The sequence below is a fragment of the Macaca thibetana genome, chromosome 2, assembly GCF_024542745.1.
Source record: "Macaca thibetana thibetana isolate TM-01 chromosome 2, ASM2454274v1, whole genome shotgun sequence".
Lineage (NCBI taxonomy): Eukaryota > Metazoa > Chordata > Mammalia > Primates > Cercopithecidae > Macaca > Macaca thibetana.
The window spans coordinates 161,931,879-161,957,737 of NC_065579.1; the positions used below are offsets into that span (position 1 = coordinate 161,931,879).

At 38.1% G+C, this 25,859-nt stretch overlaps 1 protein-coding gene across 3 annotated transcripts in view; it reads left to right on the forward strand.

Moving 5' to 3' along the window:
• Positions 1 to 13,451, forward strand: part of BTLA (B and T lymphocyte associated) — a 35,748-nt gene extending 22,297 nt beyond the window's left edge. The window contains exons 4-6 of one of the 3 annotated variants that reach the window (XM_050778850.1): positions 6,297 to 6,458; positions 7,850 to 7,896; positions 11,254 to 13,451. In XM_050778850.1, coding sequence (XP_050634807.1) covers positions 6,297 to 6,458; positions 7,850 to 7,896; positions 11,254 to 11,529 — 485 coding nt within the window. In that variant the 3' untranslated portion in view covers positions 11,530 to 13,451. The remainder of the gene's footprint in view (positions 1 to 6,296; positions 6,459 to 7,849; positions 7,897 to 11,253) is intronic. The other 2 variants (XM_050778852.1, XM_050778853.1) reach the window with 2 other exon arrangements.
• The last annotated feature ends 12,408 nt before the right edge of the window (positions 13,452 to 25,859 follow it).

Sequence of the window (25,859 nt, forward strand, 5' to 3'; positions counted from 1 at the left end):
AAAAAAAATAGAAAATAAGAAGTGTTAGCAAGGATGTGAAGAAATAGAAACCCCATCCATTGCTGATGAGAATGTAAAATGGTGCAGTAACTTTAGAAAGTGGTCTAACAGTTCTTCAAAAGATAAAACCTAGTTGTCACAGTACCCAGTAATTCTATTCCTAGGTAAATATTCAAATGAAGTTAAAATATCTGTTCACACAAATCCTTGTGCGTGAATGTTTATCACAGCACTATTCACAATAGCCAAAAGATGGAAACAACCTAAATGTTCAACTGATGAATGGATAAAGGAAATGTAGTTTATCCACACATGGAATATTATTCAGTCATGAAAAGGAATGAAGTACTAACGTATGTTACAACATTGATGAACCTCAGAAGCATTATGCTAAGTAAAAGAAGATGTACACAAAAGTTTACATATGATGTGATTCTGTTTATATGAAATGTCCAAAATAGGCAAATCCATAGAGACAGAAAATAAATTGGTGGTTGCCAGGGGCTGAGGAAATAAATAATGTGGCATGACTACTTAATAGGTAGAAGGTTTCCTTTTGGGGTGATGAATATGTCCTTTTTTTTTTTTTTTTTTTTTTTTTTTTTTTTGAGACGGAGTCTCACGCTGTTGCCCAGGCTGGAGTGCAATGGCGCGATCTCGGCTCACTGCAAGCTCCGCCTCCTGGGTTCACGCCATTCTCCTGCCTCAGCCTCCTGAGTAGCTAGGACTACAGGCGCCCGCCACCGCGCCCGGCTAATTTTTTGTATTTTTAGTAGAGACGGGGTTTCACTGTGGTCTCGATCTCCTGACCTTGTGATCCTCCCGCCTCGGCCTCCCAAAGTGCTGGGATTACAGGCTTGAGCCACCGCGCCCGGCGATGAATATGTTCTGAATCTAGATCGTAGTCATGTTTACACAACATTGTGAATATCTTAAATGCCATCTAATTGTACATTTTAAATGATTAAAATGGTAATTTTTGTGTTATATGTATTTTACCACAATAAAAATATATTTGGATCAAAAAAGAGCGCCCTTTAATTATAAGAAATAAGGTGGAGTTTCTTTCGTTGCTCATAAATTGACCCTTATGGTTATTGGGAAGAAAAATTTCAAAAGAGGGTTATTGCAATGGTAGCATGGCTGAACTCTAGATGCACCCTCATACAGTTTAGTTCCTTTATGGACATCATTCACTTGAATGCATACATTTTACAACTGTTCTTTTTAACGTTAATTTATTACTTTATATGCTTACTTTTGAGTGTCTTGCAACTCCCCCAAATTAGCACAATGAAAGAACCCATTTAAATTCTTTTAAAATGCTTTAAGTCAGTTTAAAATTTCTTACAGGAGCCCCATGAAAAAATGCAGAGCATTTTAGTGATAGCAGCAACCTTCAATTATGAAATATAGAAATATAGAAGAAATCGATGGCAGAGTTAGGGACTCCGCTTTTGCAAATACAGCGTCAAGCTCAGTGCTAGTTACTTGTGACCATCCATGCACTGGCTGATAAACCCCTTCAGGATGGAGGCTGTGTCTTAAACATCTTTGCTCTGTATGATGGATGTCAGGGTACCTGGAACATGGTAGGGGCTCACTAAATATTTCTTTGTAAATGAATTAAAGAATATAGTATATGCAAAGCACAAACATTGTCTTCATCAACCTGGAGAAGCCTATATTAAGGATGTATGGAATGAACACCTTCTAGAAATAATTGCATTATTAATTCACATTAATGAGACAAAATATTGAAATTTTAACAAATACTGTTTTGTAAACAGGCAAAATAAATTACAAAAATAAGGAAAATCTGCAAAATGTTAATTCTAGAATGATATATACTATTGAATAAATAAGTGCTATTAACTACTTTATATAATATATTAACATAATGTATAATAAAATTAAATGTTGAGGCATTGAGTCTACCTTCCTTGGAAGAGAAGCCGTCTTGTGTAATTCAGTCTTTCTTTATGGGAACTAATCTACTTCTATACGAGAGATGAATTTAGCCAAGGTCAGATGCAAGGTCAGAAGTTAATAATTAATTGCGATACAAAAGTCTGTTACACAAAAGTAACTTTACAATTTCAGCTCTATCCCATATTTGGGTCATTCATGACAACTAAAGATAGTCTATAGTTTGTAAAGTGCATAAAGGTGCCTATTCTAGGGATCAAGCTGGGGCTGAGATTAGGATCAAGTCTATCTATTTTGTGGAGGAAAGAGCCCAACTTTAGGGGAAAGGGAATAACATTCCCTCCTAATTCCTGTGCCCTGGGGGTTTTATGGAACAAAGTACCGGAAGTATGAAGTGGTGAAAGAGAAAGTCTAAGAGCTAAATAGGAGACATGAAGGGCCTTGTCAGTTTTTTTTTGAACATTTCAACTCCTAGTTTCCTACTCACCTACCCTTCTTATCACTCCCTTCTTTATCAGTTTGTTAATTAATGCTCTTGATCCTTATGGAAAATCCCAGAGAATTTTCTTTGCTTCCTACTCTTGTCTCTCCACAACATTCCACTCTGTCATGTGTTTCCTCCAATTGCTTCTATGAGCATCTCACACCATCATCATCTTCCTTCTAAATAATTCCAATAAATTCTATGATTGGACTCTTTGTCTTTAGTGTTTCCCCATTTTGGTCCATTTCAGCCAAATACATTTAATTTACCTCATGTCCTTCGTAACACCACTCTCTTGCATAGCATCCCCAGTGCTCACAATATTCGGCTCATCTTTGTTAACCAGCACTCAAAATCTTCCAGAGTTTGATCCCACCACCTTTCTAGATTGTTTCTGCATTCCATATAGAGCCTCTCAACTCTAGCCTAATGGCCTTACTTGCCATAACCACATCTTCATCATAGCCCTGCCTACGCTGCTCTTGCCACTTGTAGAGCACCCATTCATCTGTCTCCACCTATGGAAACTCTACCCCTCCTTTCAATCTCAGCTCATTTTCCAAGTTCTTACGAAAGCCTTTCATGATCACCTGAAGGGAAGGGATCACTCCCTTTTACCAATTTGTATGCCATTTAAGGTCTGTGCCTCTCATTTATCATTTCCTTTCACTGTAGTAATGTGTGGAAATGTGTTTTAGGTCCCATGAAAGATTATAATGTCTTGGAAGGCAGGAATTTGTGGAATATTTCTTTTTTTTTTCTACTTCCTTCACTAAAGGTAAATTGTTTAGGAATTAACTTTAATTTAAACTCTGTGTGAATTTAAAACTAATTTAATCTAGGTGTGCATTTTTCTTCAGTAAAGCGGTGAAAACAAAAATAGCAGGGAGGGTCAAAGAAAAATTCTTTTTCCTTCTGAACCTGAAAGTGCTTAGTGAACCAAGTATAAGGTGAGGAGAAAAATATATTTTGGAAATAAGTTTAAGGACCATGCTTTTCATAAAGAAATTTTGGAGGTCTGATAAAAAATATTTTATTTTTTCCTGTGAAATATATTTCCAAAGTGATTTTTGGACATTTTCTTGTTTTTGTATGTGACCCTCTTTTGCTGTTTATGTTCAAGTTAAAAGTTCATGTAAGAACAGGTCTGTGACAGTGTTGGGGCTTGGATGCTCTTGGGAAAGCACTATTCTCCCAAAACGAAGAAAAGCATCTTGTAAAACAAGCCAAAGTCCTAGGGGAAAAGTTGACAGAGCTGGGGAACAGTCATTGAAACATCCATTGGCCTGCCACTTCACCCTTCCCAAACTTCCTTTCGTCAGTTTCTGATTAAGAACTTCCCCCAGGCTGGGCATGGTTGCTCACGTCTGTAATCCCAGCACTTTGGGAGGCCGAGGCGGACAAATCACTTGAGGTCAGGGGTTTGAGACCAGCCTGGTTAACATGCTGAAACCCTATCTCTACTAAAAATACAAAAAATTAGCTGTACATGGTGGCAGGCACCTGTAATCCCAACTACTTAGAAGGCTAAAGCAGGAGAATCACTTGAACCCAGGAGGTGGAGGCTGCAGTGAATCGAGATTGCATCACTGCACTCCACCCTGGGTGATAGAGCGAGACTCCGTCTCAAAAAAAAAAAGAAAAATGAAAAAAGAACTTCCTCAAAATGTGATCATTATCTGTGGCAGGAAAGTGGGTGTGAAGTGAGAGGGCAGGAAGTCCTTGTGGACTTCCACCCTGATTTGGAGTACCTGCTGAATGTGCCTCTTTTTATTCCAGGTGTCAGAGGTATCATTGTACAGGCTATACTGTGTCCTTATGCTTAAGGAATGGGGAAGAGGAGATCAAAGCAGATAGACGAAGATTGTGTTGTATTTACAGTCTTTCAGTGAGCTTCAAAATAAGCCCAGGAATTTACTTTGTGTCAATAATCTTGGGGTGATGTTCCACAAATGATGCTAACTTATCTTGAGATGGATTGTTGGATTCTCTGGTAGTGTGCAAACACTGGAATCCTCCCCAAGGCTAGCTCTGGTTTTGGACATACGCAAGTGTACACTCTCATCATTTTCTCAATCAATTTCAGTTCTTTTTCTTGTTTCTCTATTTCAGAACAAACTCAAAATAAGTTAGAGGAGTTTTGAATTTGTTCTGAAATAGAGAAAGAGTTTGTTCTGAATTAGTTTTATTTGATCAAACTAATCAAGTAAAATTAAGGAAATTAGTTTTTTGGGGGGGTTAAAGAAGTAACAGAAGTTGGATCTTCTTGATCCAGCAGATTTGTTTGTATTAGGATATCTGTTGTAGAAACCTTAGTCCCCATTACTATCCAAGACTCTCCCCGAGACAGCTGTTTCTGGCACTCCTGGCAGTGGTTTGACTGATCACTAACTAAACAGCAGCTGCAGCATCAATAGACAACATTTGTTACCACTCTGAATAACCAAACCACTTTTTGTGCAGCTTCAATTGCCCCTAATCATTTTTACCCCAAACCCAAGCATCTAGCGAAACAAAATAACATTATAATGGAATTAATATGATTTTGTTTTGTTTTGTTTTTTTGAGATGAAGTCTCACTGTGTCACCCAGGCTGAGTGCAGTGGTATCATATCGGTTCACTGAAGTCTCCAGCTACCGAGTTCAAGCGATTCTCCTGTCTCAGCCTCCCATGTGCCTGGGATTACAGATGCGCACCACCACACCCAGCTAATTTTTGTATTTTTAGTAGAGACGGGGCTTCATCATTTTGGCCAGGCTGGTCTCAAACTCCTGACCTCAAGTGATCCACCGGCCTCGGCCTCCCAAAGTGCTGAAATTACAGGTATGAGCCACCAGGCCAGACCTTAGAATATCTTACTTCAGTATTTTTCATACTGTGTTAACAGTAACCCAAAAAGTAAAAAAAAAAAAAAAAAATAGATCTTACATCACAACCCATAATACACACAAATATAAAAAAGTTTCATAAGGTCTTACTTAACTGTAAGACAGAGTTTCTCCATTGACATTTTGGTCTGGATAGTGTTTTGTTGCACTAAGTGGGGGTTGCATCCTGTATAGTATAGGATGTTTAGCAGAATCCCTGGTTTCTACTCACTAGTTGCCAGCCCCCTACCTTGTTACAGCCAAAAACGTCTCCGGACATTGCCACATGTTCCCTGGAGCCAAAATTGTCCTGCTTGAGAACCACTGCTCTAGTGTGTGTGATGCGTTCTGATTTCTATCCTCTTCTGTTTCCTTTTTTAAAATGCTATTTGTGACCTACTAAATTGTTTCACAACCTGCTAATGAGCTGTGAACAACTGCAGACAAACAGGACCTCAATGCATATCAACATTGATCAATAGTAATGCGCATTAGCTGTGTGCCATGCAGAGCACTTTTGAGGATATCAAAAGTATTTGGTATTTGGAGATTCTGATAAGTTATGAGACAAGGAAAGGACATTGTGTTGAAGAAACTTGAATTTCATGTTACAAACATGTTGACTTGAGTTCCCATTGCCACTCACTAGCTATCTGACTTGGGTCTATTCTTGGGGCAAAATAAAGACAATGGTTTTCCTACTTAAGGATGAATATGAGAGTTAGATACCGTAAATAGAAAATCTTAAAGAAGTACCTTCTGACAGCTATCATGAAGATTGTTCTGTGGAAGATTAACTCTATCAGAATAAAGAATTTCTGCAAAAGATAAATTATTGCACAGCCACATCTGCTCAGCAAGAAAGTAAGAGGTGGCTGAGGGCACTAGGATTCTTGAGGAATGCCTCTGAAGGAGAAATGGGGGCACTGGCCTGAAATCTCCTTCATTCAAGTTCTGACAATGCAGAGGGGTGCCGCTGATCCCAATATATCTCGGATTTCCTAACTCTCTTTAGCATTTACTAACATTCCAGATGTAAAAAGTGCCTCAGAACGACCCTCCAAGGACGAAATGGCAAGCAGACCATGGCTCCTGTATAGTTTACTTCCTTTGGGGGGATTGCCTCTACTCATCACTACCTGTTTCTGCCTCTTCTGCTTCCTGAGAAGGCACCAAGGTGGGTTCTATTTTCCCTCTGCCCCCAGTACCACACATTCTTATTTCTGGGGCTAAAGGATTTTTAGTTTCTTCCTGTTGTTTTCTTTCCCAATCCTGTAAACCATGGATAATGATTTCCTAGAAGACAAGTCATACTTGTGCTAAAAAGCCAGATGGGTTGGTTGGGGCTTCCTTGAGTCACGAGAGAGGCATGCTCACCGCAGCACAGTGTTCCAGCTAGAGTTGTGGCAAGCACAGCACATTGCTGAGAATTAATCATTCTCTTTGCATCAGTCTTAGGTTTGTGTGAGAAAGAGCTCTTCTAAACCTTAACAGGATTGGAAGTTGAAACAATCTCTCAGATCATGATATCTGATTTATTTTGTATTATCCTCTTTTCACAGCCATACCACATCATGCCAGTCCCACACGCACCCTTATCTCATTGAAGAACCAATGTTCCCAGAGAAAATGAATATGTCTGTACTTTCTGTTGCCATTATAAACATAGGCTTGACCTGAATCCTTACCCAACAATAATGCATTTGAAAAATGTGGGTTTGGCTATGATGGGAATGGTGTGATATTTTGAAAATAATTCCTTTCTACTTTTGTAAGAACTCCCTCAATGTCATGACCAAATAAGTAAGAGAGGAAAGCATAGAGAATTCTGATCTAGCTTTGGCCTGAACTACTCAGTTTTCTCTTTCTTTTTTCTTCTCCTCCATTCTCTCCCATTCCTGTTTTCACAACACCAGCGACAGCGTAGTTATAGAAACTGAGCTAGATAGAGCAACCCTTATTCTGTGTGTCACAGGAATAACCTTTGACTGGGCAAAAGTGCTTCTGATATTTTGGAGTGAGAACTTCTGGAGTTCAGAACCTTCTCTGGATTCTGAAGAATTCTCTCTTACCCCAGTTCTTCATCTGCAATTCCATGGCTCTTTCTACAGCCTCTCTGTATCTTTCATCATCTTTTTTGAGACTGCTGGAACCTCTCTTAGAACTTCAGAAAAGGAGGCAGGGATAAGTCTTTTGATTTACCACATCCAGAGTGAACTAGGTAGTAGGAGATCTTGGCTACATAGGTGACAGGACCGCAGCATTTCTGGCATTGAGTATGGAATGTCCCCAGAGCAAGGACTTCCAGTCTCTCGCAAGTGATATACTAGATCCTTCCCCTTCCTCTTAGATATGCCATGGGGCTATATGGACTGAAAAGTGATGAACCAGAGAGAGAGCTGGTCACTGTGAATTCTCACAAACAAGTGTGTGCTAGGCAAAGCAAATTAACAAGCCAAAACTAACAACACTATCCCTGGCATTCAACAGGGTAAGCATGGGTGGCAAGGTGGTTTACTTCTGCTTTCATTACTCCTTTTGATTACTTCTTTTCCTTTTGTCTTCCAGGAAAGCAAAATGAACTCTCTGACACAACAGGAAGGGAAATTACCCTGGTAAACTTGATGTATCTGTTGAAACAAATGCAATTTGCGTTATACTGTGTTTATGTATTTATTCAATGAATTTATACAACACTTACCATGTGCCAGGCATTATTCTATGGACCATATATATATGTACCCATTTTTAAAGATGTGAATTTTGCATTCTGCTCTCTATGCAGCAAAAGCTCTTTAGGGTTAACAAGTGTCATAATAAATGGTTCTTTGGAAGTTCATGGGAGGCAGTCTAGATCCAAGACAGAAAAGTCAGAGACTGAACCGTACAACCTTGACTCTGCTCTTGCCTGTTATGTGGCTTCAGGCTATTCATTTATTTTTTATGTAAACACCTTAAGGTCTTTCTGGAAGAGAGTAGGGAGCTGATGAAAGAATGATCCCATAAATAACTTCATAAAATGGTTAGATATCTTCATAAATAGCACCAGCAAAATAGAGGCATGATCTTTGGCTTAGTTATTACACAGAGGACCCTGGCAATGTGTATGGGCTCATCAAGGAAGGGACCACCCAGACTAAAGGAAGGGAATTTTGGAGTCGATCTTTCCTACAAGGTTTGGAAAATAAATGTAGGCTTTTCTTTTGAGTTGAATGGTATGGAGATATTAGAACTAAAAACGAATGCAAGACGAGGCAATATATTTGTGGAAAAGCATTCTGAAGCCCTCTAATTAAAACTAAACAGTCATAAATGAGATACTGTAAAGGAACTTGATATGTATCTGTGTTTCAGTAAGGAAAAATAGTGATAAAGAGGTAGTAACCCTCTTAAAAATTCCACAAAAAGCAAAGTCGATACAGCCAATAATTCTGTATATAATATTAAATGGCATTCAACATTCCCCACCCAGCTGCTTAATTTTAAACCAAACCAAATACACTCAACTTGACAAACTTTTATTAAGTTTTCATGAGCATCAGTAGGTATGTGTTGAGTGCTAAGGCTTTGTTCCCTCAAATAGGGAAATTTTCTTGAATGTTATTTTCTTTCTATAGTAAATAATAATAAAACTTTCATTTGATTACAATAAGGCCAGAGAGCTATGAAATTATTTAAGACAAAAATCTAAATAATTTACTGTGCAAGTAAAACCCAGGTTGGTTAAGCTGTGGACATTTTTCTTCCTGTGTAGGCTGGATAAATTATGATTTGAAGCTTAATTCAAAAGGGTATTTTCTGTATGTGCAATTGTTTGGGAAGTTTGTTTTAAAGTGTTTTTGCTTGTCACAAGAATCTGAAGATTTTTGCCCCATTTCAGTTGTCTAGCATTTTAGAAAATAATCAAAAGGATACCATATTAGATCCTTGGGGCTAAATATTTCTTAACATAAAACTAGTATGGGAACTGTGGAGAAATCAAAGTACAGAAAGGAACTGGTATAAACGTGACAGGAAAGGAACTGGTACAAACATAACAGGTACATATGAAAGCCAAAGCTCTGATCTTAATCCAGAATGGTCCTTTGAGGGCGTAAAGTGCTTGCCTAATGAAAACCACTGAATTGTACACTTAAAAGGATGAATTTTATGGCATGTGAATTATATCTAAACATATACTATAAATACAAATTTTAAAGTGCTTTGTATACCGCAACCTGCCATAGGAATGTAAGGTGGGATTGCTGTTTCTGGTTTTATCACCCCTATCCACCACACTGTGGTGCACTGGCCTTGTGGCAGCCAGCCACTTTGACGGGGTGCCACAGCAGGGGTGCTGCAGAGCGCTAGATTTTCCTTTGCTCCATTCACTTTAACAAAACGTTTCATGGAAATGAACCCTTTCTTGGGATGAGAGACAGGCAACTGAATTGACAGGTTTAAACAGATTGAAAAGTATCACAGGATCCTTGTTGATATATGGAGGACTAATGGCTATTTTTCAGTTCACTTGACAGTCTTCTTAAGTGTGCCACCTACTGACTTCAACCAGGCTCCTTCCAGTGGAGTTGGGAGTACTTTTTCTCTTAGCCAAGCAACCTCTGCCTCTTTCAGTCGCTCAGCCTCACTGTGATTTCTGGGCAGCCACCACATCAGAGGGTGGCACTGTATCAGGAATTATTACCTAGCTTCTCAGGGTAAAGCCAAACATGCTTGCATGATAGAGCTCTGCCAAGGAAATCTGCCACAGACATCCTACTGCACATAGCACAATGAGGATGACAAAGGACCAGATAAAGTGTGTAGACTTTCAGACTGTGTACCTGATACCTTAAAGGAGTTAGGCCAGACGTCAAGAGCATAAATCGATGGGCAAAACTTGAATTTAAAGAACTGAAATAGCCCCTAGGATGAACACATCTTTGTCAGGTGAACCTTTGTATAGGTAGGAGTGGCTAATAAATAACTGCAGAGTGAGAAAACATCAGGACTAATTTTACTGTTTGTTTCTACAAATTCACCTCTTTCTCAGAAGCTCTAAGATATTTGGCTATATTTGAAACTGTAAGAATTTTCTTGCCGGGTGCAGTGGCTCACGCCTATAATCCAGCACTTTGGGAGACCGAAGCGGGTGGATCACGAGGTCAGGAGATTGAGACCGTCCTGGCTAACACGCTGAAACCCCGTCTCTACTAAAAATACAAAAAAATTAGCCAGACGAGATGGCGGGTGCCTGTAGTCCCAGCTACTCAGGAGGGAGGCTGAGTCAGGAGAATGGCGTGAACCCGGGAGGTGGAGCTTGCAGTGAGCTGAGATTGCGCCACTGCAGTCCAGCCCGGGCTGCAGAGCAAGACTCTGTCACCAAAAAAAAAAAAAAAAAAAAAAAAAAAAAAAAAAAAAAAAAAAAATTTTGATAGGAATAACAACTGGAATATTGTCTTAGAACTTTTTCTAAGCTTTATCTTTCCAAAACTGACATCAATTTTTTAATTTGAGGTCTCAAATTATAATAATGTATCTTGGCTAACTCATAATATTTATTCTTTCTGCCCCCTTCGGGGGTATTTGTTCTGCTTTATCCTTAATCTTTTTATTCTAAACTGCATTAAATGCTATTCATCATATTATAAACTGCCTGAAGTTTTCATAGGATATTTTTTGCTTTTTCCATCAATTTGGGCTATGCTTTTTATCTTAAAGGGGGATTTAAAAATGTTCTGTGACCTCAAAAGTGACCAGTAATAAAGCACAAAATAACTATTTAGGGGTGACATAGTGATTCTCAAGCCTTTCATCCTTTAATAATTGAGATTTAGCTGAAAATGTAGATGTCAGCAGCATACGTGAGGGACAGTAGATTATTTCTCACAATGGACATGACTCCATTGAAGCCTTTCATTCATAGTTTGCTAATGAATATGCACTACCATGGCCGTAAGTGTCACTTAAAACCATCCTCTTTTCTATTATAGGTTGATGTTCCCTTTAAGAGTGAGCAAACGGAAGCAAGCACCAGGCAAAATTCCCAAGTACTGCTATCAGAAACTGGAATTTATGATAATGAGCCTGACTTTTGTTTCAGGATGCAGGAAGGGTCTGAAGTTTATTCTAATCCATGCCTAGAAGAAAACAAACCGGGCATTATTTATGCTTCCCTGAACCATTCCATCATTGGACTGAACTCAAGACAGGCAAGAAATGTAAAAGAAGCACCGACAGAATATGCATCCATATGTGTGAGGAGTTAAGTCTGTTTCTGACTCCTACAGGAACCATTGAATGATCAATGTGTTGACATCATTGTCTGGGCCCAATAGGATGTCAAATAATATTTCTCAATTTGAGAATTTTTACTTTAGAAATGTTCATGTTAGTGCTTGGGTCTTAAGGGTCCATAGGACAAATGATTAAAATTTCTCTCAGAAACTTATTTGGGAGCTTTTTATGTTATAGCCTCGGACAACAAAATCTCTCCAAAGCTGATTGACGTCATGAATAGCAGAATAGTAGAATGTTTAAACTTTAGCTACATTTTACCTAATATACAAACTCGATCTTGCCTTTGAAGCTGTTGGAAAGACTCCGTAGGGAAAAGAGGTTTGTGTTATCTGCATCAGTTCACTACACACTCTTGAAAACAAAATGTACCAATTTGACTAACCAACCACAAATACAGGAATGATTGTATATTTCAAGTCAGTCTTCCATAATAAGAAATTTTTTCCTGTGTCAGTCTAAGAATGGTGTTTCTTAAATGCAAAGGAGAAATGATTTCAGGCCTGATGTAAGAAAATGAAAATAATAAACGGTGCAATAAAAATATAGAATATACCAATTGGATGTAGGGTAGATGTTCCCCATACCTGGCAAACAAATGCTTATATCTACTCTGTTAGATTGATAAGTAAATATAGGTGTTAATGGAGCAGTCAACATATAGCACATTTATGAGCAAAGTGGAGACTCATGTTTGGGTCACATAGACTAATGGATAGGAATGTGACATAATGCTGCTGAATTAATATATTTAATATACTTATGGGCATCTGAATAGTTTAAAAGTTAGAATAGGTATTATTGGGTAAGTGAAGATAGCTTAAACTGCTTCATGCTTGACTTGATAGCAAGTTAAAGTGCAATTAATGGAATGGAGGAAAACCCAGAACATTCAATTGGTCAGTAGGGGTCAATATGCTTTCATTCACCACATCTGCATCTTGCTGTTCTTCTTACTAAGGAATCAGGGCAAATCATCTGTAGTGACATATTTTAGTTTGCTAATCGTCTATTTTAAAATACTGAGGTTGCAGCCACTTAAGAGTATAGCAAAAGATGGATTCAGATTTTTGGACTTTCCAAAGTACTTGAGCTAAATTATTTCAAAAATAGTCTATAATTTTATTCAACAGTTTGAGACGATTAGAATTCTCAGGTGCTGCTACTGAATAATGTAATAGTCTTCATCCAAAGTGGATAGCAAAGGCTAAAATCCATTTGAACAAATATGTAAGCTGAGCTGCTGCACAAATGAATGTGATGTGTGTGTGTGTGTGTGTGTGTGTGTTTTTAGGTGGAGTTGGTGACAACAGACATGGTGCATGAGAAACTGATCAAAATGACATTACATTTTCAGTTTGCTTATGAAGCTCAAAAATACTACAGTAAATGAGCCATTAAAGAAAATAATATGTGAAATTATGGAGTTGAGAGTACACGTGGGGTATACATACAAAAAGAAAAAACTGAGGTTTTGTGGCGGAGAGATTTTCTTAAGTAACACTGGCATTTTTAGTTCCTTAGATTTGGGGGTGCAGATATCCTTTTGAGTCACTGTTATTTTGCCAATTACACCTAGAATTTTAAGCAACCAATTCGAGATAGGCTCTTTTAGCCAGGGTGCATTTGTGGACAATTTATGTAAGAAAGACATGTTAGAATAGCTGCTTGTGGTATTCTTAAAAATAGAAACAGGAAATATGGGGAGGATACATTTAGCTGTCCTCTTATCAGATGAACACACAAAGTTGAACAGTTCCTTTATGATTCTCTCAAACTTAAAAGCAAAATACTTGTCTTATTTAGCATATTCTTAGTATGTCTTATAGTAAAGATAATGCTGATAATGATTTGTCTCTAAGATTTATTAATATATTTGTACTGTTTGCCAAAATCACAAATCATTTATGTTTTTTTTCCTTTTCAAAATGGTGTCAGAGCCATATATGCATTTTCCCAAATGAATCTATTTCACTGTTATTTACATGGCTTATTTCATTAATTTATAGATGGTTTGAGAAAAAGAATATGCAGATAATTTAATGGTTTCTCACAAATTTTAAGCTTGTTGATTGTGCTCAATAAGAAGGTAAAGTTATTAAAACTTATTTGAAATCAATTTGGCATCTGCTTTTGTACCCCAAAATGTGTGGGCATGAATAGAATACTGATTCTTAAACCCCCTGACACATGAAAGCGACCTGAATAACTTGCTAAACTGCAGACTATCAGCTTGCAGCACTAAGAAATTCTGATTCAGGAGGTCTAGAAGATGGCTGTGTAATCGTCATGTTTAAAAGACATGCCAATCGATTTTAATATGTTTCCCAGTGTCCACAATTTGAGAAACCTGGTAGAGGGTAGGTTTGGTATATGTGGTTTATTTGATCAATTTTGTGCACCAACCAAAACTATCTAGTCCCCAGAATGGATTCTCTGGCGTGATCATATCTATTTTGCTAAATATATCAACTTTTTTTCAGAGCACCTTTAGGTTCAGCAAAGCTAAGCAGAGAGCATCGAGAGTTTCTATACCGTCTTCCCCCACATGTGCACAGCTTCTCCCATCATCAACATCCTGCACTTCAGTGGTGCATTTGTTACAATCAGTAACTAGAATTGACATGTCATTATCAACCAAAGTTCATGGCTTACATGAGGGTTCACACTTGCAGTTCTTTGGGTTTTGACAGGTATGATGACATGTATCCACCATTGTGGTGATTGACAGACTAGTTTCACTGTCCTAAAAACCCTCTGTGCTCTACTCGTTTACATCTCCCTCCCAATCCCTGACAACCGCTGCCTCTATTGTTTTGCCTTTTCCAGAGCGCCATACAGTTGGAGTCATGCCCCATGTAGCCTTTTCAGATTTGCTTATTTCACTTAATAATATGCATTTAAGTTTCCTCCATGTCTTATCATGGCTTCATTTCTTTTTAATGGTGAATAATATTCTGTTGTCTGAATGTTCCACAGTTTATTTATCTCTTCATCTACTGAAGGACATTTTTGTTGCTTCCAAGTTTTGACAATTATGAGTAAAGCTGCTCTAAATATTTGTGTGCAGGGTTTTAGAAAAACTTCAATTTGAAATTCAGGGGTACATGGGCAGGTTTGTTATACAGGTAAACCAGTGTCATGGAAAGTTTGTTGTACAGATTATTTTATCACTCAAGTATTAAGCCTATTAGTACCCATTAGTTATTTTATCTGATCTTCTCCTTCCTCTCAACCTCCACCCTCCAGTGGGCCTTAAATGTCTGTCGTTTCGCTCTATGTTTCCATGTGTTCTCATCATTTAGCTCCCACTTGTAAGTGAGAACGTGCAATATTTAGTTTTCTGTTCCTGCCTTAGTCTGCTAAGAGTAATGGCTTCTAGTTCCATCCATGTTCCTGAAAAGGACATGATCTCATTCTTTTTTATGGCTGCATAGTGTTTCATGGTGTATATGTACCACATTTTCTTTATCCAGTCTTCCATTGATGGACATTTACGTTGATTCCATGCTTTGTTATTGTGAGTAGTGCTGCAGTGAACATATGCCTGTATGTGTATGTGTCTTTAAAACAGAACAATTTATATTCCTTTGGATACACACCCAGTAACGGAATTGCTGGGTCAAATGGTAGTTCTGTTTTTAGCTCTTTGAGGAATTGCCACACTACTTTCCACAATGGTTAAACTAATTTACACTCCCATCAACAGTGTGTAAGTGTTCCCTTTTCTTCACAACCTCACCAGTGTCTGTTATTTTTTGACTTTTTAATAATAGCCATTCTGACTGGTATGAGACAGCATTGTGGTTATGACTCACATTTCAATTTTCATCTCCTTTGTGTAAACACCAAGGAGGATGATGGCCGGATTGTATGGTAATAGTATGTTGAGTTTTGTAAGAAATTGTCAAAATATCTTCCAAAGTAACTGTACCATTTTGCATTTTTACCAGCAATAAATGAGACTTATTATTATTTCACATCCTAGCCAGCATTTAGTGATATCACTGTTTTAGAATTTTGCCATTCTAATAGGTGCGTAGTGGTATCTCATTGTTTTAACTTGGAATTCCCTAATGACATATACTGTTGTGCATCTTTCCATATAGTTATTTGTAATCCATGTATCCTCTTTGGTGAGGTGTCTGTTCAGATCTTTTGCCCATTGTTTAATTGGGTTGTTCATTTTCTTGTTGAATTTTAAGAGTTCTCTGTATAGTTTTGATACAAACCTTTATCAAATATGTCTCTTTTTCTAGATTGCAAGTAGTCATTTTTTTTTCTTTTTTAAATTTTAGATTCAAGGGTATATGTGCATGTTTGTTACATGGGTATTACATGCATAATGGTGAGTGTTGCGCTTGTAGTATACCTGTCACCAAAACACTGGACATTGTATCCAGTGGGAATTTTTCAACCCTCAACTCCTCCTCACTATCTTCACAGTCCCCAGGGTCTATTTTCTCCATCTTTACATCCATGTGTGCCATTTGTTTAGCTCCCACTGGCAAATAATTTATTTCTGTCTGTGGCTTCTCTTCCTCTCAGTATAATTCATAGCACTTATTTGTTATTATGTTTCCTGTAACATTAGACTGTGGGCTTCTTATGGGCAAGGACTATGTCACATTCTTCCTCAGTTTTTTAGCTCAGTGTTTGGCACATATTAGGATTAAATAATGTTTAATTAATGAATGACTGTGTTTGCAAAGTACTCTCTTGATACTCAAAGGATGGTGCTCAAATCAGTAGCATGGGAATCCTCTGGGAGCTTGTTAGTAATGTAGAATCTCAGCCTTCACATGCTAAGTAAGTATCTACATTTTAACAGGATCTTCAGGTAATCAGTATGCACTTTGATGTTTGTGAATCTGTGTTCCACTTAACCTTTATGAACCCATCTTTCTCCACCCAAAGTCAGGTGTGATAGGACTCTAAGTCGCATTTATAGGATAGACTAATTTAGAAAGTTCTATTTTAGGCAGAAACAGGAAAGGCCGCAAAGTAAAAATGACAAGTGAGAGAGCACAGTACTATTTTGTAGAAGTTTTGCTAAACCTGAGAACATGAGAACTGAAAGTCCTGTGCTAGAAATCAACTTACAGTTTCAAAAATAAGTTCTGGGGGGTTAAGCTTTAAAATTGGGCCCTTATTTTGAAGTTGGTCAGGTTAAACATTCCATGGCAATTGTTTTATCTGCACATAATTTATAACCACCTATTAGCACCTACCAGTTTGCTAGGTTCTGAGGTTAGTATGGTTGAGAAAGATTTCATTCCTGCCTGACACTGCTTATGGTGTAGGTGAAGTAGAAGATAAACAAAAAATTATAATCCCATTGTTGAATTTTGTTGTGGAGATAGGTGCAAAATGTGAAAACACCATAGAATTTTGTTTCTTGAGTATAAGAACTATGTATTATTCACTATAGTAGAGTTCATGTTTCTGAGACTGAGGGTTTTGAGGGAACCCTAAATAGTCACATTCCTCTGGCTCTACAGATTCTTGGCCAACTGAAAAACAGAGGAGTCAACTTGGGAATAATATTAATAATAAAGATGGATTGGCAAGCACAGCTTGGGCCCCAAACCAAAATGTCTTTCCTACCCATTCCTCCACCTAATCTTTTTTTTTTTTTTTTTTTTTTTTTTTTTTTTTTTTTTTTTTTTGAGACGGAGTCATGCTCTGTCGCCCAGGCTGGAGTGCAGTGGCCGGATCTCAGCTCACTGCAAGCTCCGCCTCCCATCACGCCAGGCTTGAGCCACCCCGCCCGGCCCCTCCACCTAATCTTGCTTGACTTTGGGACCCCTTTATAGGAGAGTTTGGTCTACAGAAAGATACCTACCCAGTCATGTGGGGAATGTCAGCCTGCTTCAAGTTTCCTTGATTGCAAAGTAGAGTCAGAGATACAACTATAACCTCCTTGCCTTTGATGCAAGACGTTCTTTCAGAGGCTAATATGGTTAAAAGGGTGAGAAGCTCTGCCCATCACACCAGTATGTTAAATCAGTTCTCTTTCTGTAAGAAGCCTGCAAGAGGGCAGATCATAGGAGGACCTTATGTCATAGCTAAGATGAGAACATAAGGAAAGAGAAACAATGACTTTTTCCTAGTTTGGTAAGTAATTGCTGAATGTTAAATTACTGAACTGAACAAATAAAAAACAAGAAACAACTGCTTCTTTCAGGGAAGTCAAAAAATGTCATTTGTGCCTTCTCTTAGAGCCAGAAAAAAGGGAGGAGAGAATTTTAAGTGCAGAAAAGAACCATTCAAAAGAGCATGGCACATTCTGAGATTGTTGGCCAGGCAGCCAGTGACTGTAGAGCAGGTTACAGAGAGGGAATTACAAAATGTAAGATGAATTTTAGTTGTAATTGCCACTTAAATACAATGTAGGTAGCCAAAGTTCTTTCCTGTATATTACACAAAACATTGTGAAAGATCTATCGGCAACGATTTTCTCTTTAAGCTTCTTGGCTGTCACAGATGTGCATAACTGACATGCTGATAAAGGCACACAATTTATTTTTATTTTGGAAAATGTTATTGAAACTTATCCAAGTCTTAATAAATGTTTAACAGTTGATAAATGATTTTATTTTGGGTTAAATACAGTATTGAGTAGAATTTTAGCAAACTCTATGAAGTCACAACCAAAGAGAGGTGAGAAACCTCAAACTTTCTTATTTGCCATTCACAATCTACCTTAAAATAATTAAAAATGTTAGCTCCAAACTGGATAATGACAGACTGCGTTGTTTTTTAAATTTTTGGAAATGTGTGTTTTCTTTGAATAATATGCTATAATGCAATTGGACAACATCTGATTCCTAAGTTTATTTGAATAACATTGGTGTTTATTATGCATCTTTAAAAAAAAAGTTAAAAAGTTCAAATTAAGTAGTATTATAGTCAATCTCTTCCAAGGAAGTATTCCAAGTAATAGTGGAGCTGGCCCACAGATTGACTAACTGCTATGCTTTAGGGCTTTCTATGGCTCATAATCATATATTTATAAGCACCCCACAATATTTTACCTCTTATAATTCTTGATGATCCCTTGACAATAATAATAAAATGTTTATAATAATTGATATCTACCATTTATTTATTGCTTGTCTATGTGCCAAACACTGCTCTAAGTCTTTTAAATGTACAACTTTGTTTAATTCTCACAATCACCTTATGAAGTAAATGGTTATCATTCTCATTCTTCTGATCAGGAAACTGAGGCACACAGTCATCAAGTTAACTTGTGCAAGTTCTCATCACTAATAAGTGATAGAAATTAAATCCCAACCTAGTAATCTGATTCCAGAACCTATATTCTTACCACAGCACCAACTTGAGGAGCAATGGAGAAGAATTTCGGATTGTTCTAGACTCTGTAGTATGCATAAGAAAACCTTAGATTTGTGCTGAAACCATCTCAGGATTGTCTCATTAAGCCCTGCTTAAGAGTGGTGTTGCTTGCAATTGCCCAGGTATCAGTGTTGGGCCATCAGTAGAAGGAAGGAATTGAACTAAGCAAAGATCTGGCACTACATTGGAGAAATAATACTCATGCTGATGGCAAGGACAGATTACAAGATGGTCATCAGGGTAAGTATGCACAGAAGACAAAAATGAGCAGTCTCCAATCAGGAGGTCAGGAATCTAAATAACAATGTTCAGAGATTAAACAAGTGGTATAAGAAACTAGCACAGAGCCCAACAGCATGCAAGAAGCTGGATTCTGAGCCAATTGCATTTTAATGCAGGAGTCTCTAACATAATTCCCATTCAGACTGTGTCCTAGACTGAGGTGGGCTTAAATCTCCAGATGAAAACAAATATTCAGATTTGTCTGGAGAAGAGAATTGAAGAATTAGAGACTCTAGAGGTTCATAACAACAGTGATGGGAGAAGATATGGAGCTTAGGCAGACCCGACATTTTTCACTCCCTGCCCCTGGAGAAGCATTGATATGTTGGAAAAACAAAGGAGAAACAGTGACAAAGTCAAAGAAAGAAGAGACTCAAGGACTTAGGAATAAGCCATTGAACCAAAATTGCGGTTTTGTCATCTGTAAGCTAAAAATGCACCCTAGTGGTCTTGGGAAAACCAGAGTGTATCCCATTCGTTAAAACCCACATATCACACAAAATGTCCTAGTTTTAAACTCTTTTTGCTGATAATGCTTACAAGAACCCAGAACAACCTCCAAGTTCACATGTTTTTTTTTTTAAAGCACTGCCTATTCTGCATTGTATCTTGAATATCTTAAAGCATCTCAGAAATCTCAAAAAGTGGTACTATTAGTAGACATAACATACTTATCCACACAATCACACACACATATACATACAGACATAAAAATTAATATATGTATACAGTTCAAATAATGAAGACTAAAAATGTTAAAATGGCTACCTCTTAGAGGGAGGAGAGAATAGTGTGGAATAATTAAGGATCAAAATGAGACTACAGTGAATGTACTTTGGTGTAGAGTTTGATTAGAAATAATGAAAATTATTTGCATAATTAAATAATAATACTTCATAAATAAAAAGCAATTCCTCAAATTGAAAACAAACTGAAACAAATTTAAATTTATGTTAGATTGATGGCATACCACATAGAATAATTAAGTCAAATGACTTCAGTGTTTTGACTATACAACCTTGCAGGGATATACTATAACAACAAAAAGAACCATAAATATATTTTAATCTTCATTTTGTGCTTGTCATGGTAATATTGATATTATTATTTTATTTTTTGGTTGTTTCTTTGTTTATTTTGAGACAGGGTCTTACTCTGTTGTACAGGCTGGAGTATGGTGGCATGATGATAGCTCACTGCAGCCTCGAACTTCTGGGCTCAAGTGATCCTTCCACCTCAACCTCCCAAAGTGCTGGGATTACAGGAAGGAACCACCATGCTTGGTGATATTATTATTTAAAAATAATATGCGGATAATATAGTATATAGCAAGTATATATGTTAATATATTTAGAAATATAGCTTTTTTGTATGCCAAAAATTAACAGAAGTATGGAATTAAAGATTTTAATTAAGAGCCCTGAAATCCAAGTTTTGAATTGGAAGTATATACATAAATTCCTAATTTTATTTATTAACTTGAAAGGAAAAAAGGCATGCACATTTCTCTAATCATTAATGATTTTTAAAGCCTTAAATAAAATATTTCCAAATGTAAATCAGTAAAATATTTAAAGAATAATATACTAGAACTAAGTGAAACACATCTCCAGGAACAACAAAAACAATACCTCCAGTAGGTAAAAGAGAAAAACAACCGTACAACTCTGTATCATATCCAGAATGCTAAAAAATTGCTGTTCCTAGTCATTTATTAATTCACCCAACACATATTTTTGTGAAAGTCTGTTATATGCCAGGCCCTGTGCTAAGCTCTGTGGGGTTCAAAGAAATTTTTAGAAGACTTGTTGCCTGGTGAAAGAGCCATAAATAGGCAATTGCCTCACCTAATGGTAACTGTGAAGACTGACATTCATTTGAGTGCTCTGAGTTCATGGAAAGGCATCAGTCTGGCATCAATCTGGCCTTAGTGTGGTCAAACATGTTCAGAAGCAGTTTTTCTCATATGATACAAAATCAAGAAGCTATAAACAAGGAGAGAAACTACAATTTGGTTCTCATAGATGCTTTTAATTAAGAGGCCTTGAGGCATGAAAACTAATGTGAAAGAAAAGCTACTTTTCTCAAACAGTCCAAAATCATTGGCCATCCATCAGAATACAGTTGGATATACAAGTAGCTAATTTTATGTAATTCCAGCTATGTGCCAGGCAGTGTGCTACAGGTTTTGCATAGTTTATCTCATTTGATCCTTACAACATCCCTATGAGGTAGGAGCCAATGAAAACCTCAATTGATGAGAAACAGTGCTTAAAGAGGTTGCTCTTTTGCATAAGCCAGTTAAAGTTAGAATTCTGTCATTGACAATAAAAAATGTTAATTCATGTATTTACTAAAGCAGGTCCAATTAATGATGCTTTCTGTTTGGAACATTTCATGAATTTTTCCTTGCCTGTAAGATCTTCCACCTAAGATGTGGAAGCAAAGGAGGATAGACCAAGGCTGTGTTATCATGAGAGCTTGAGCTGCCCATAGCACTGCAAGTGGGTTGCCCATGGGTCATAGGATATGCAACTAAAATGGTACATCAGAGAAGTAGTATGCAGAGCAAATCTAAATCCATGTCCAGGCAGATGGTCCAACCAGGTTGTCTGACTGAAGGGAATAAATAGAGAGAAATGGAAATGGGAAGAAAGTAGGTCAGAGTGGGTGGTGTGCTTGAAGCAAAGGGTAAGCAAAGAAGCTTTGAGGAAAACTTTGTATTATAGAGACATAGTGAGGGCATTCATCCCCAGAAGATTCTTAATGAAGTCCCCAAAGCTTTTGGATTTTCAGGTTCCTCAACCTTTGGCTCTTTCTTACATTTAAATCATATCTGAGGACAACGGCTTTCAGCTCTGATTAACATTTCTGATGAGGTCTCTGCTAAATGTACACATTGCCAATGAATATCAGCCAGAATAGGAGACTTTCTTTTTTGTGTGTGGTTGGGTTTTAAAGAGCCCTGTTGGCTACATCCTTGATCAGGGAGAGAACTACTTTGCTTGGATAATTATTCCACCTCTGTGTCATCCCACCTCCTGACAATGAAGTTCAAAGCATTCCTAGTGACTCCACTACCCCTTGACACCCAGAGAATCAAGAGCAGTTGGATATTGAGAGAATTTCCTGAAGTGTTTCAACTTGGCTTAGAAGCAGTCTTAGCTAATTCCTTTAAAGAAAAAATTAATTTAGAGATGGGGTCTCACTCTGTTGCGTAGGCTGAAACGCAGTATTAGCTAATTCCTGACTGAGAAATGAATTTGTGAACACTCAGCAATAGAGGCAGTAGTCTATCAAAATATTGTACTCTAAAAAGCCAATTTGCCTATATCCTTTGGTTACAAAACATTCTCCTTCCACCCCGTCTCACTTCTGACCCTGGGAATAGTGGGAAGAGGGCCCCGCCTTATTATTTTGGTCAACTCTCTGTGGGCTATTTTCCTATTTATTCTGGTCAGCCCAATTTCCTGCAGCCGGTCTCTATTCCCAGACCTCCCTGCCCTATTTTGGGAAAGTTTCTTCACAGGACTTGGCCCTGCCTGATGGTTTCGGTCTCTCTAATTTGGATAGCTATAAACACAACTCCACTTTTCTTGTCCTTTTAGGACATTGCTTGGGTAAATACTTCAGCCTGGGACTGAAGGATATTGGCTTTATATTGGTTTGGGTTTAAGTGCAGATTCTCAGTACCTTTGCCAGGGATGCTTTCTCTGCCCTGGTTGGTAACTAGACTCTTTCAATGTTTTTAATAAATGTTATCACAAAATAAGTATTGTTATACATAGGGATTTACTTTATCAATGTGATTCATTAAGTTCTCGTATTTCTGTTAGCCCCCTGTGCTTTCTGGCTCCCTTCTCTCTGTATGTCACAGAGCCAACTCTCTGTAGTCTCTTTTCCTAAACATCAACACGGATAAGGGTAATAATCTGCGCATTCTTCAGCAGGATATTTTAAAGTCTTTGCAATTTGGTTCCAGTTTACACCTCCAGCTTTATCTTTGCCACTTTCTTTCATATCCAATAGACAGAAAAGCATAGCCAGAATCTAAGAATAGAAAACATAAATCATCTTAGCCTTAGAGTCCCTGAATCTTTGCAGAGATAGCAAGCACATAAATGGTCACTGATGTTTCAGTCGAATCCTGAATACAGTACTGCTTGCTTTCACACTGCATTCAGCGTGTCTTTAAGTCTTTATAATCATAGCACCGTAATATTGGTGCTGAGTTCTACTTTTCCGGATGTGCATAGGAGAAACAAGAAGACACTCCTCTCCATAGCCTTCCTGCCAATTCACAGCCCGTAAGCTCTTTATGTTCCCATAATATTTTATACCTCTGTAGCTTTGAACATGCATTCTCTTCCATTTGTTGACTGCATGTTTTCCACCATTTTGCATCCTGGACAATAACCACTCATTTAAGATTTAATTCAAGTGTCACTTTTTAAATCAGTTCTTTCATAGGTTCTCCAGCAGAATTATTTCTACCCTACTCTGTGTTTCCTGACAATTATGAATTATGATTATTTCTTTGTGTTCTGAAAGTGATCTGACCCTTTCATTCACTTATCCCTTGAAGTCAGGGATTGTCTTCTTCATGTATATGTATTCATTTCCAAAATAATGCCTGATACATACTGGACACACCACAAAAATTTATTTTAAATAAATGTTATTTTATATAGATATCCACTGAATCAATAGTTTCCATGAAATTGACCTTATTTATCCTGACATTTAGGTATAATCTGGTTTGAGTAATTTTTCTTTTTCTTTCTTTTTTTTTCTTTTTTTTTTTTTTTTTTTTGAGACAGAATCTGGCTCTGTGGCCCAGGTTGGAGTGCAGTGGTGTGATCTCTGCTCACTGCAAACTCCGCCTCCCAGACTCACGCCATTCTCCTGCCTCAGCCTCCTGAGCAGCTGGGACTACAGGCGCCCGCCACCATGCCCGGCTATTTTTTTTTTTGTACTTTTAGTAGAGACGGGATTTCATTGTGTTTGCCAGGATGGTCTCGATCTCCTAACCTCGTGATCCGCCCGCCTCGGCCTCCCAAAGTGCTGGGATTAGAGGCTTGAGCCACCGCGCCCAGCCTTTTTGTTTGTTTGTTTGTTTGAGACAAAGTCTCACTCTGTGGCCCAGGCTGGAGCACAGTGCCTCAATCTTGGCTCACTGCAACCCCCACCTCTAGGGTTCAAGCGATTCTCCTGCCTCAGCCTCCCAAGTAACTGGGACCACAGGTGCATGCCACCAGGCCCAGCTAATTTTTGTATTTCTTTTCTTTTCTTTCTTTTTTTTTTTTTTTTTTTTGAGATGGAGTCTTGCTCTGTTGCCCAGGCTGGAGTGCAGTGGTGCAATCTCGCCTCACTGCAACCTCTGCCTCCTGAGTTCAAGCAATTCTCTTGCCTCAGCCTCCTGAGTAGCTTGGACTATAGGCACATGCCACCATGCCCAGCTAATTTTTGTATTTTTAGTAGAGACGGGGTTTCACCATGTTGGCCAGGATGGTCTCCATCTCTTGACCTCGTGATCCGTCCACTTCAGCCTCCCAAAGTGTGGGGATTACAAGCATGAGTCACCATGCCTGGCTTTAACTAATTTTTCAGTACAATCTATCCTTATTTCCTAGTACCAAGGATATGGAATTTCTATACTTATTCTATGGTCTTCCACAACTGAGTTCCTATTTCTACTTGAAATGGCCACGATCTCAATTTTTAAAGCTTACCTGTAGAATTACTTTTGATCATTTACTTAAAGTTCTACCAAATAGACATTCCAGACTAGATTCCATCTTGATCTGGTTTAGAGAGGCTTTTGGCTTAAGCTTTGTTTCCTCTTAATTTCTTTCTTTTTTTTTTTTTTTTTTTTTGAGACGGAGTCTCGCTCTGTGGCCCAGGCTGGAGTGCAGTGGCCGGATCTCAGCTCACTGTAAGCTCCGCCTCCCGGGTTCACGCCATTCTCCTGCCTCAGCCTCCCGAGTAGCTGGGACTACAGGCGCCCGCCACCTCGCCCGGCTAGTTTTTTTTTTTTTTTGTATTTTTTAGTAAAGACGGGGTTTCACCGTGTTAGCCAGGATGGTCTCGATCTCCTGACCTCGTGATCCGCCCGTCTCAGCCTCCCAAAGTGCTGGGATTACAGGCTTGAGCCACCGCGCCCGGCCCCTCTTAATTTCTTAGTCCCCATTTTAATCTACAGGCTTACGTTCTCACAAACCTAACCCATGCATCTGCATATGTGTTGGAGAGAAACTGATTCAGGGTATTAAGTGTGGGTTATGCCTCTAACTGCAAGAGAATTGAAGTACCTGGAATGGCCTCTGGAGAAAATTAAGAAAATAAATGAATTCCTTACATCTGAAAATAATTATATCTGAAAAAAGTTATTACTGGACCTTCCCATAACCCTAGCCCTGGGAAGACTATACTGGGTCTTTACTGCCATGCCGACAAATGTGAAACATATTTAATAAGCATGGGGGAGAAACTGAATAGCTTGTGAATAAGGCATTTGCCTCATCCTCTCTGGGGTACCAACTTTTCAGATGAAAAATGAAGGCTTACAAACACTGGCTGTAGAGATAACCTTCCTATCATGCCCGTGACACTCAGTTACATCAGTCTATATGACATTCCAAAGTCACTTCTGTTGATG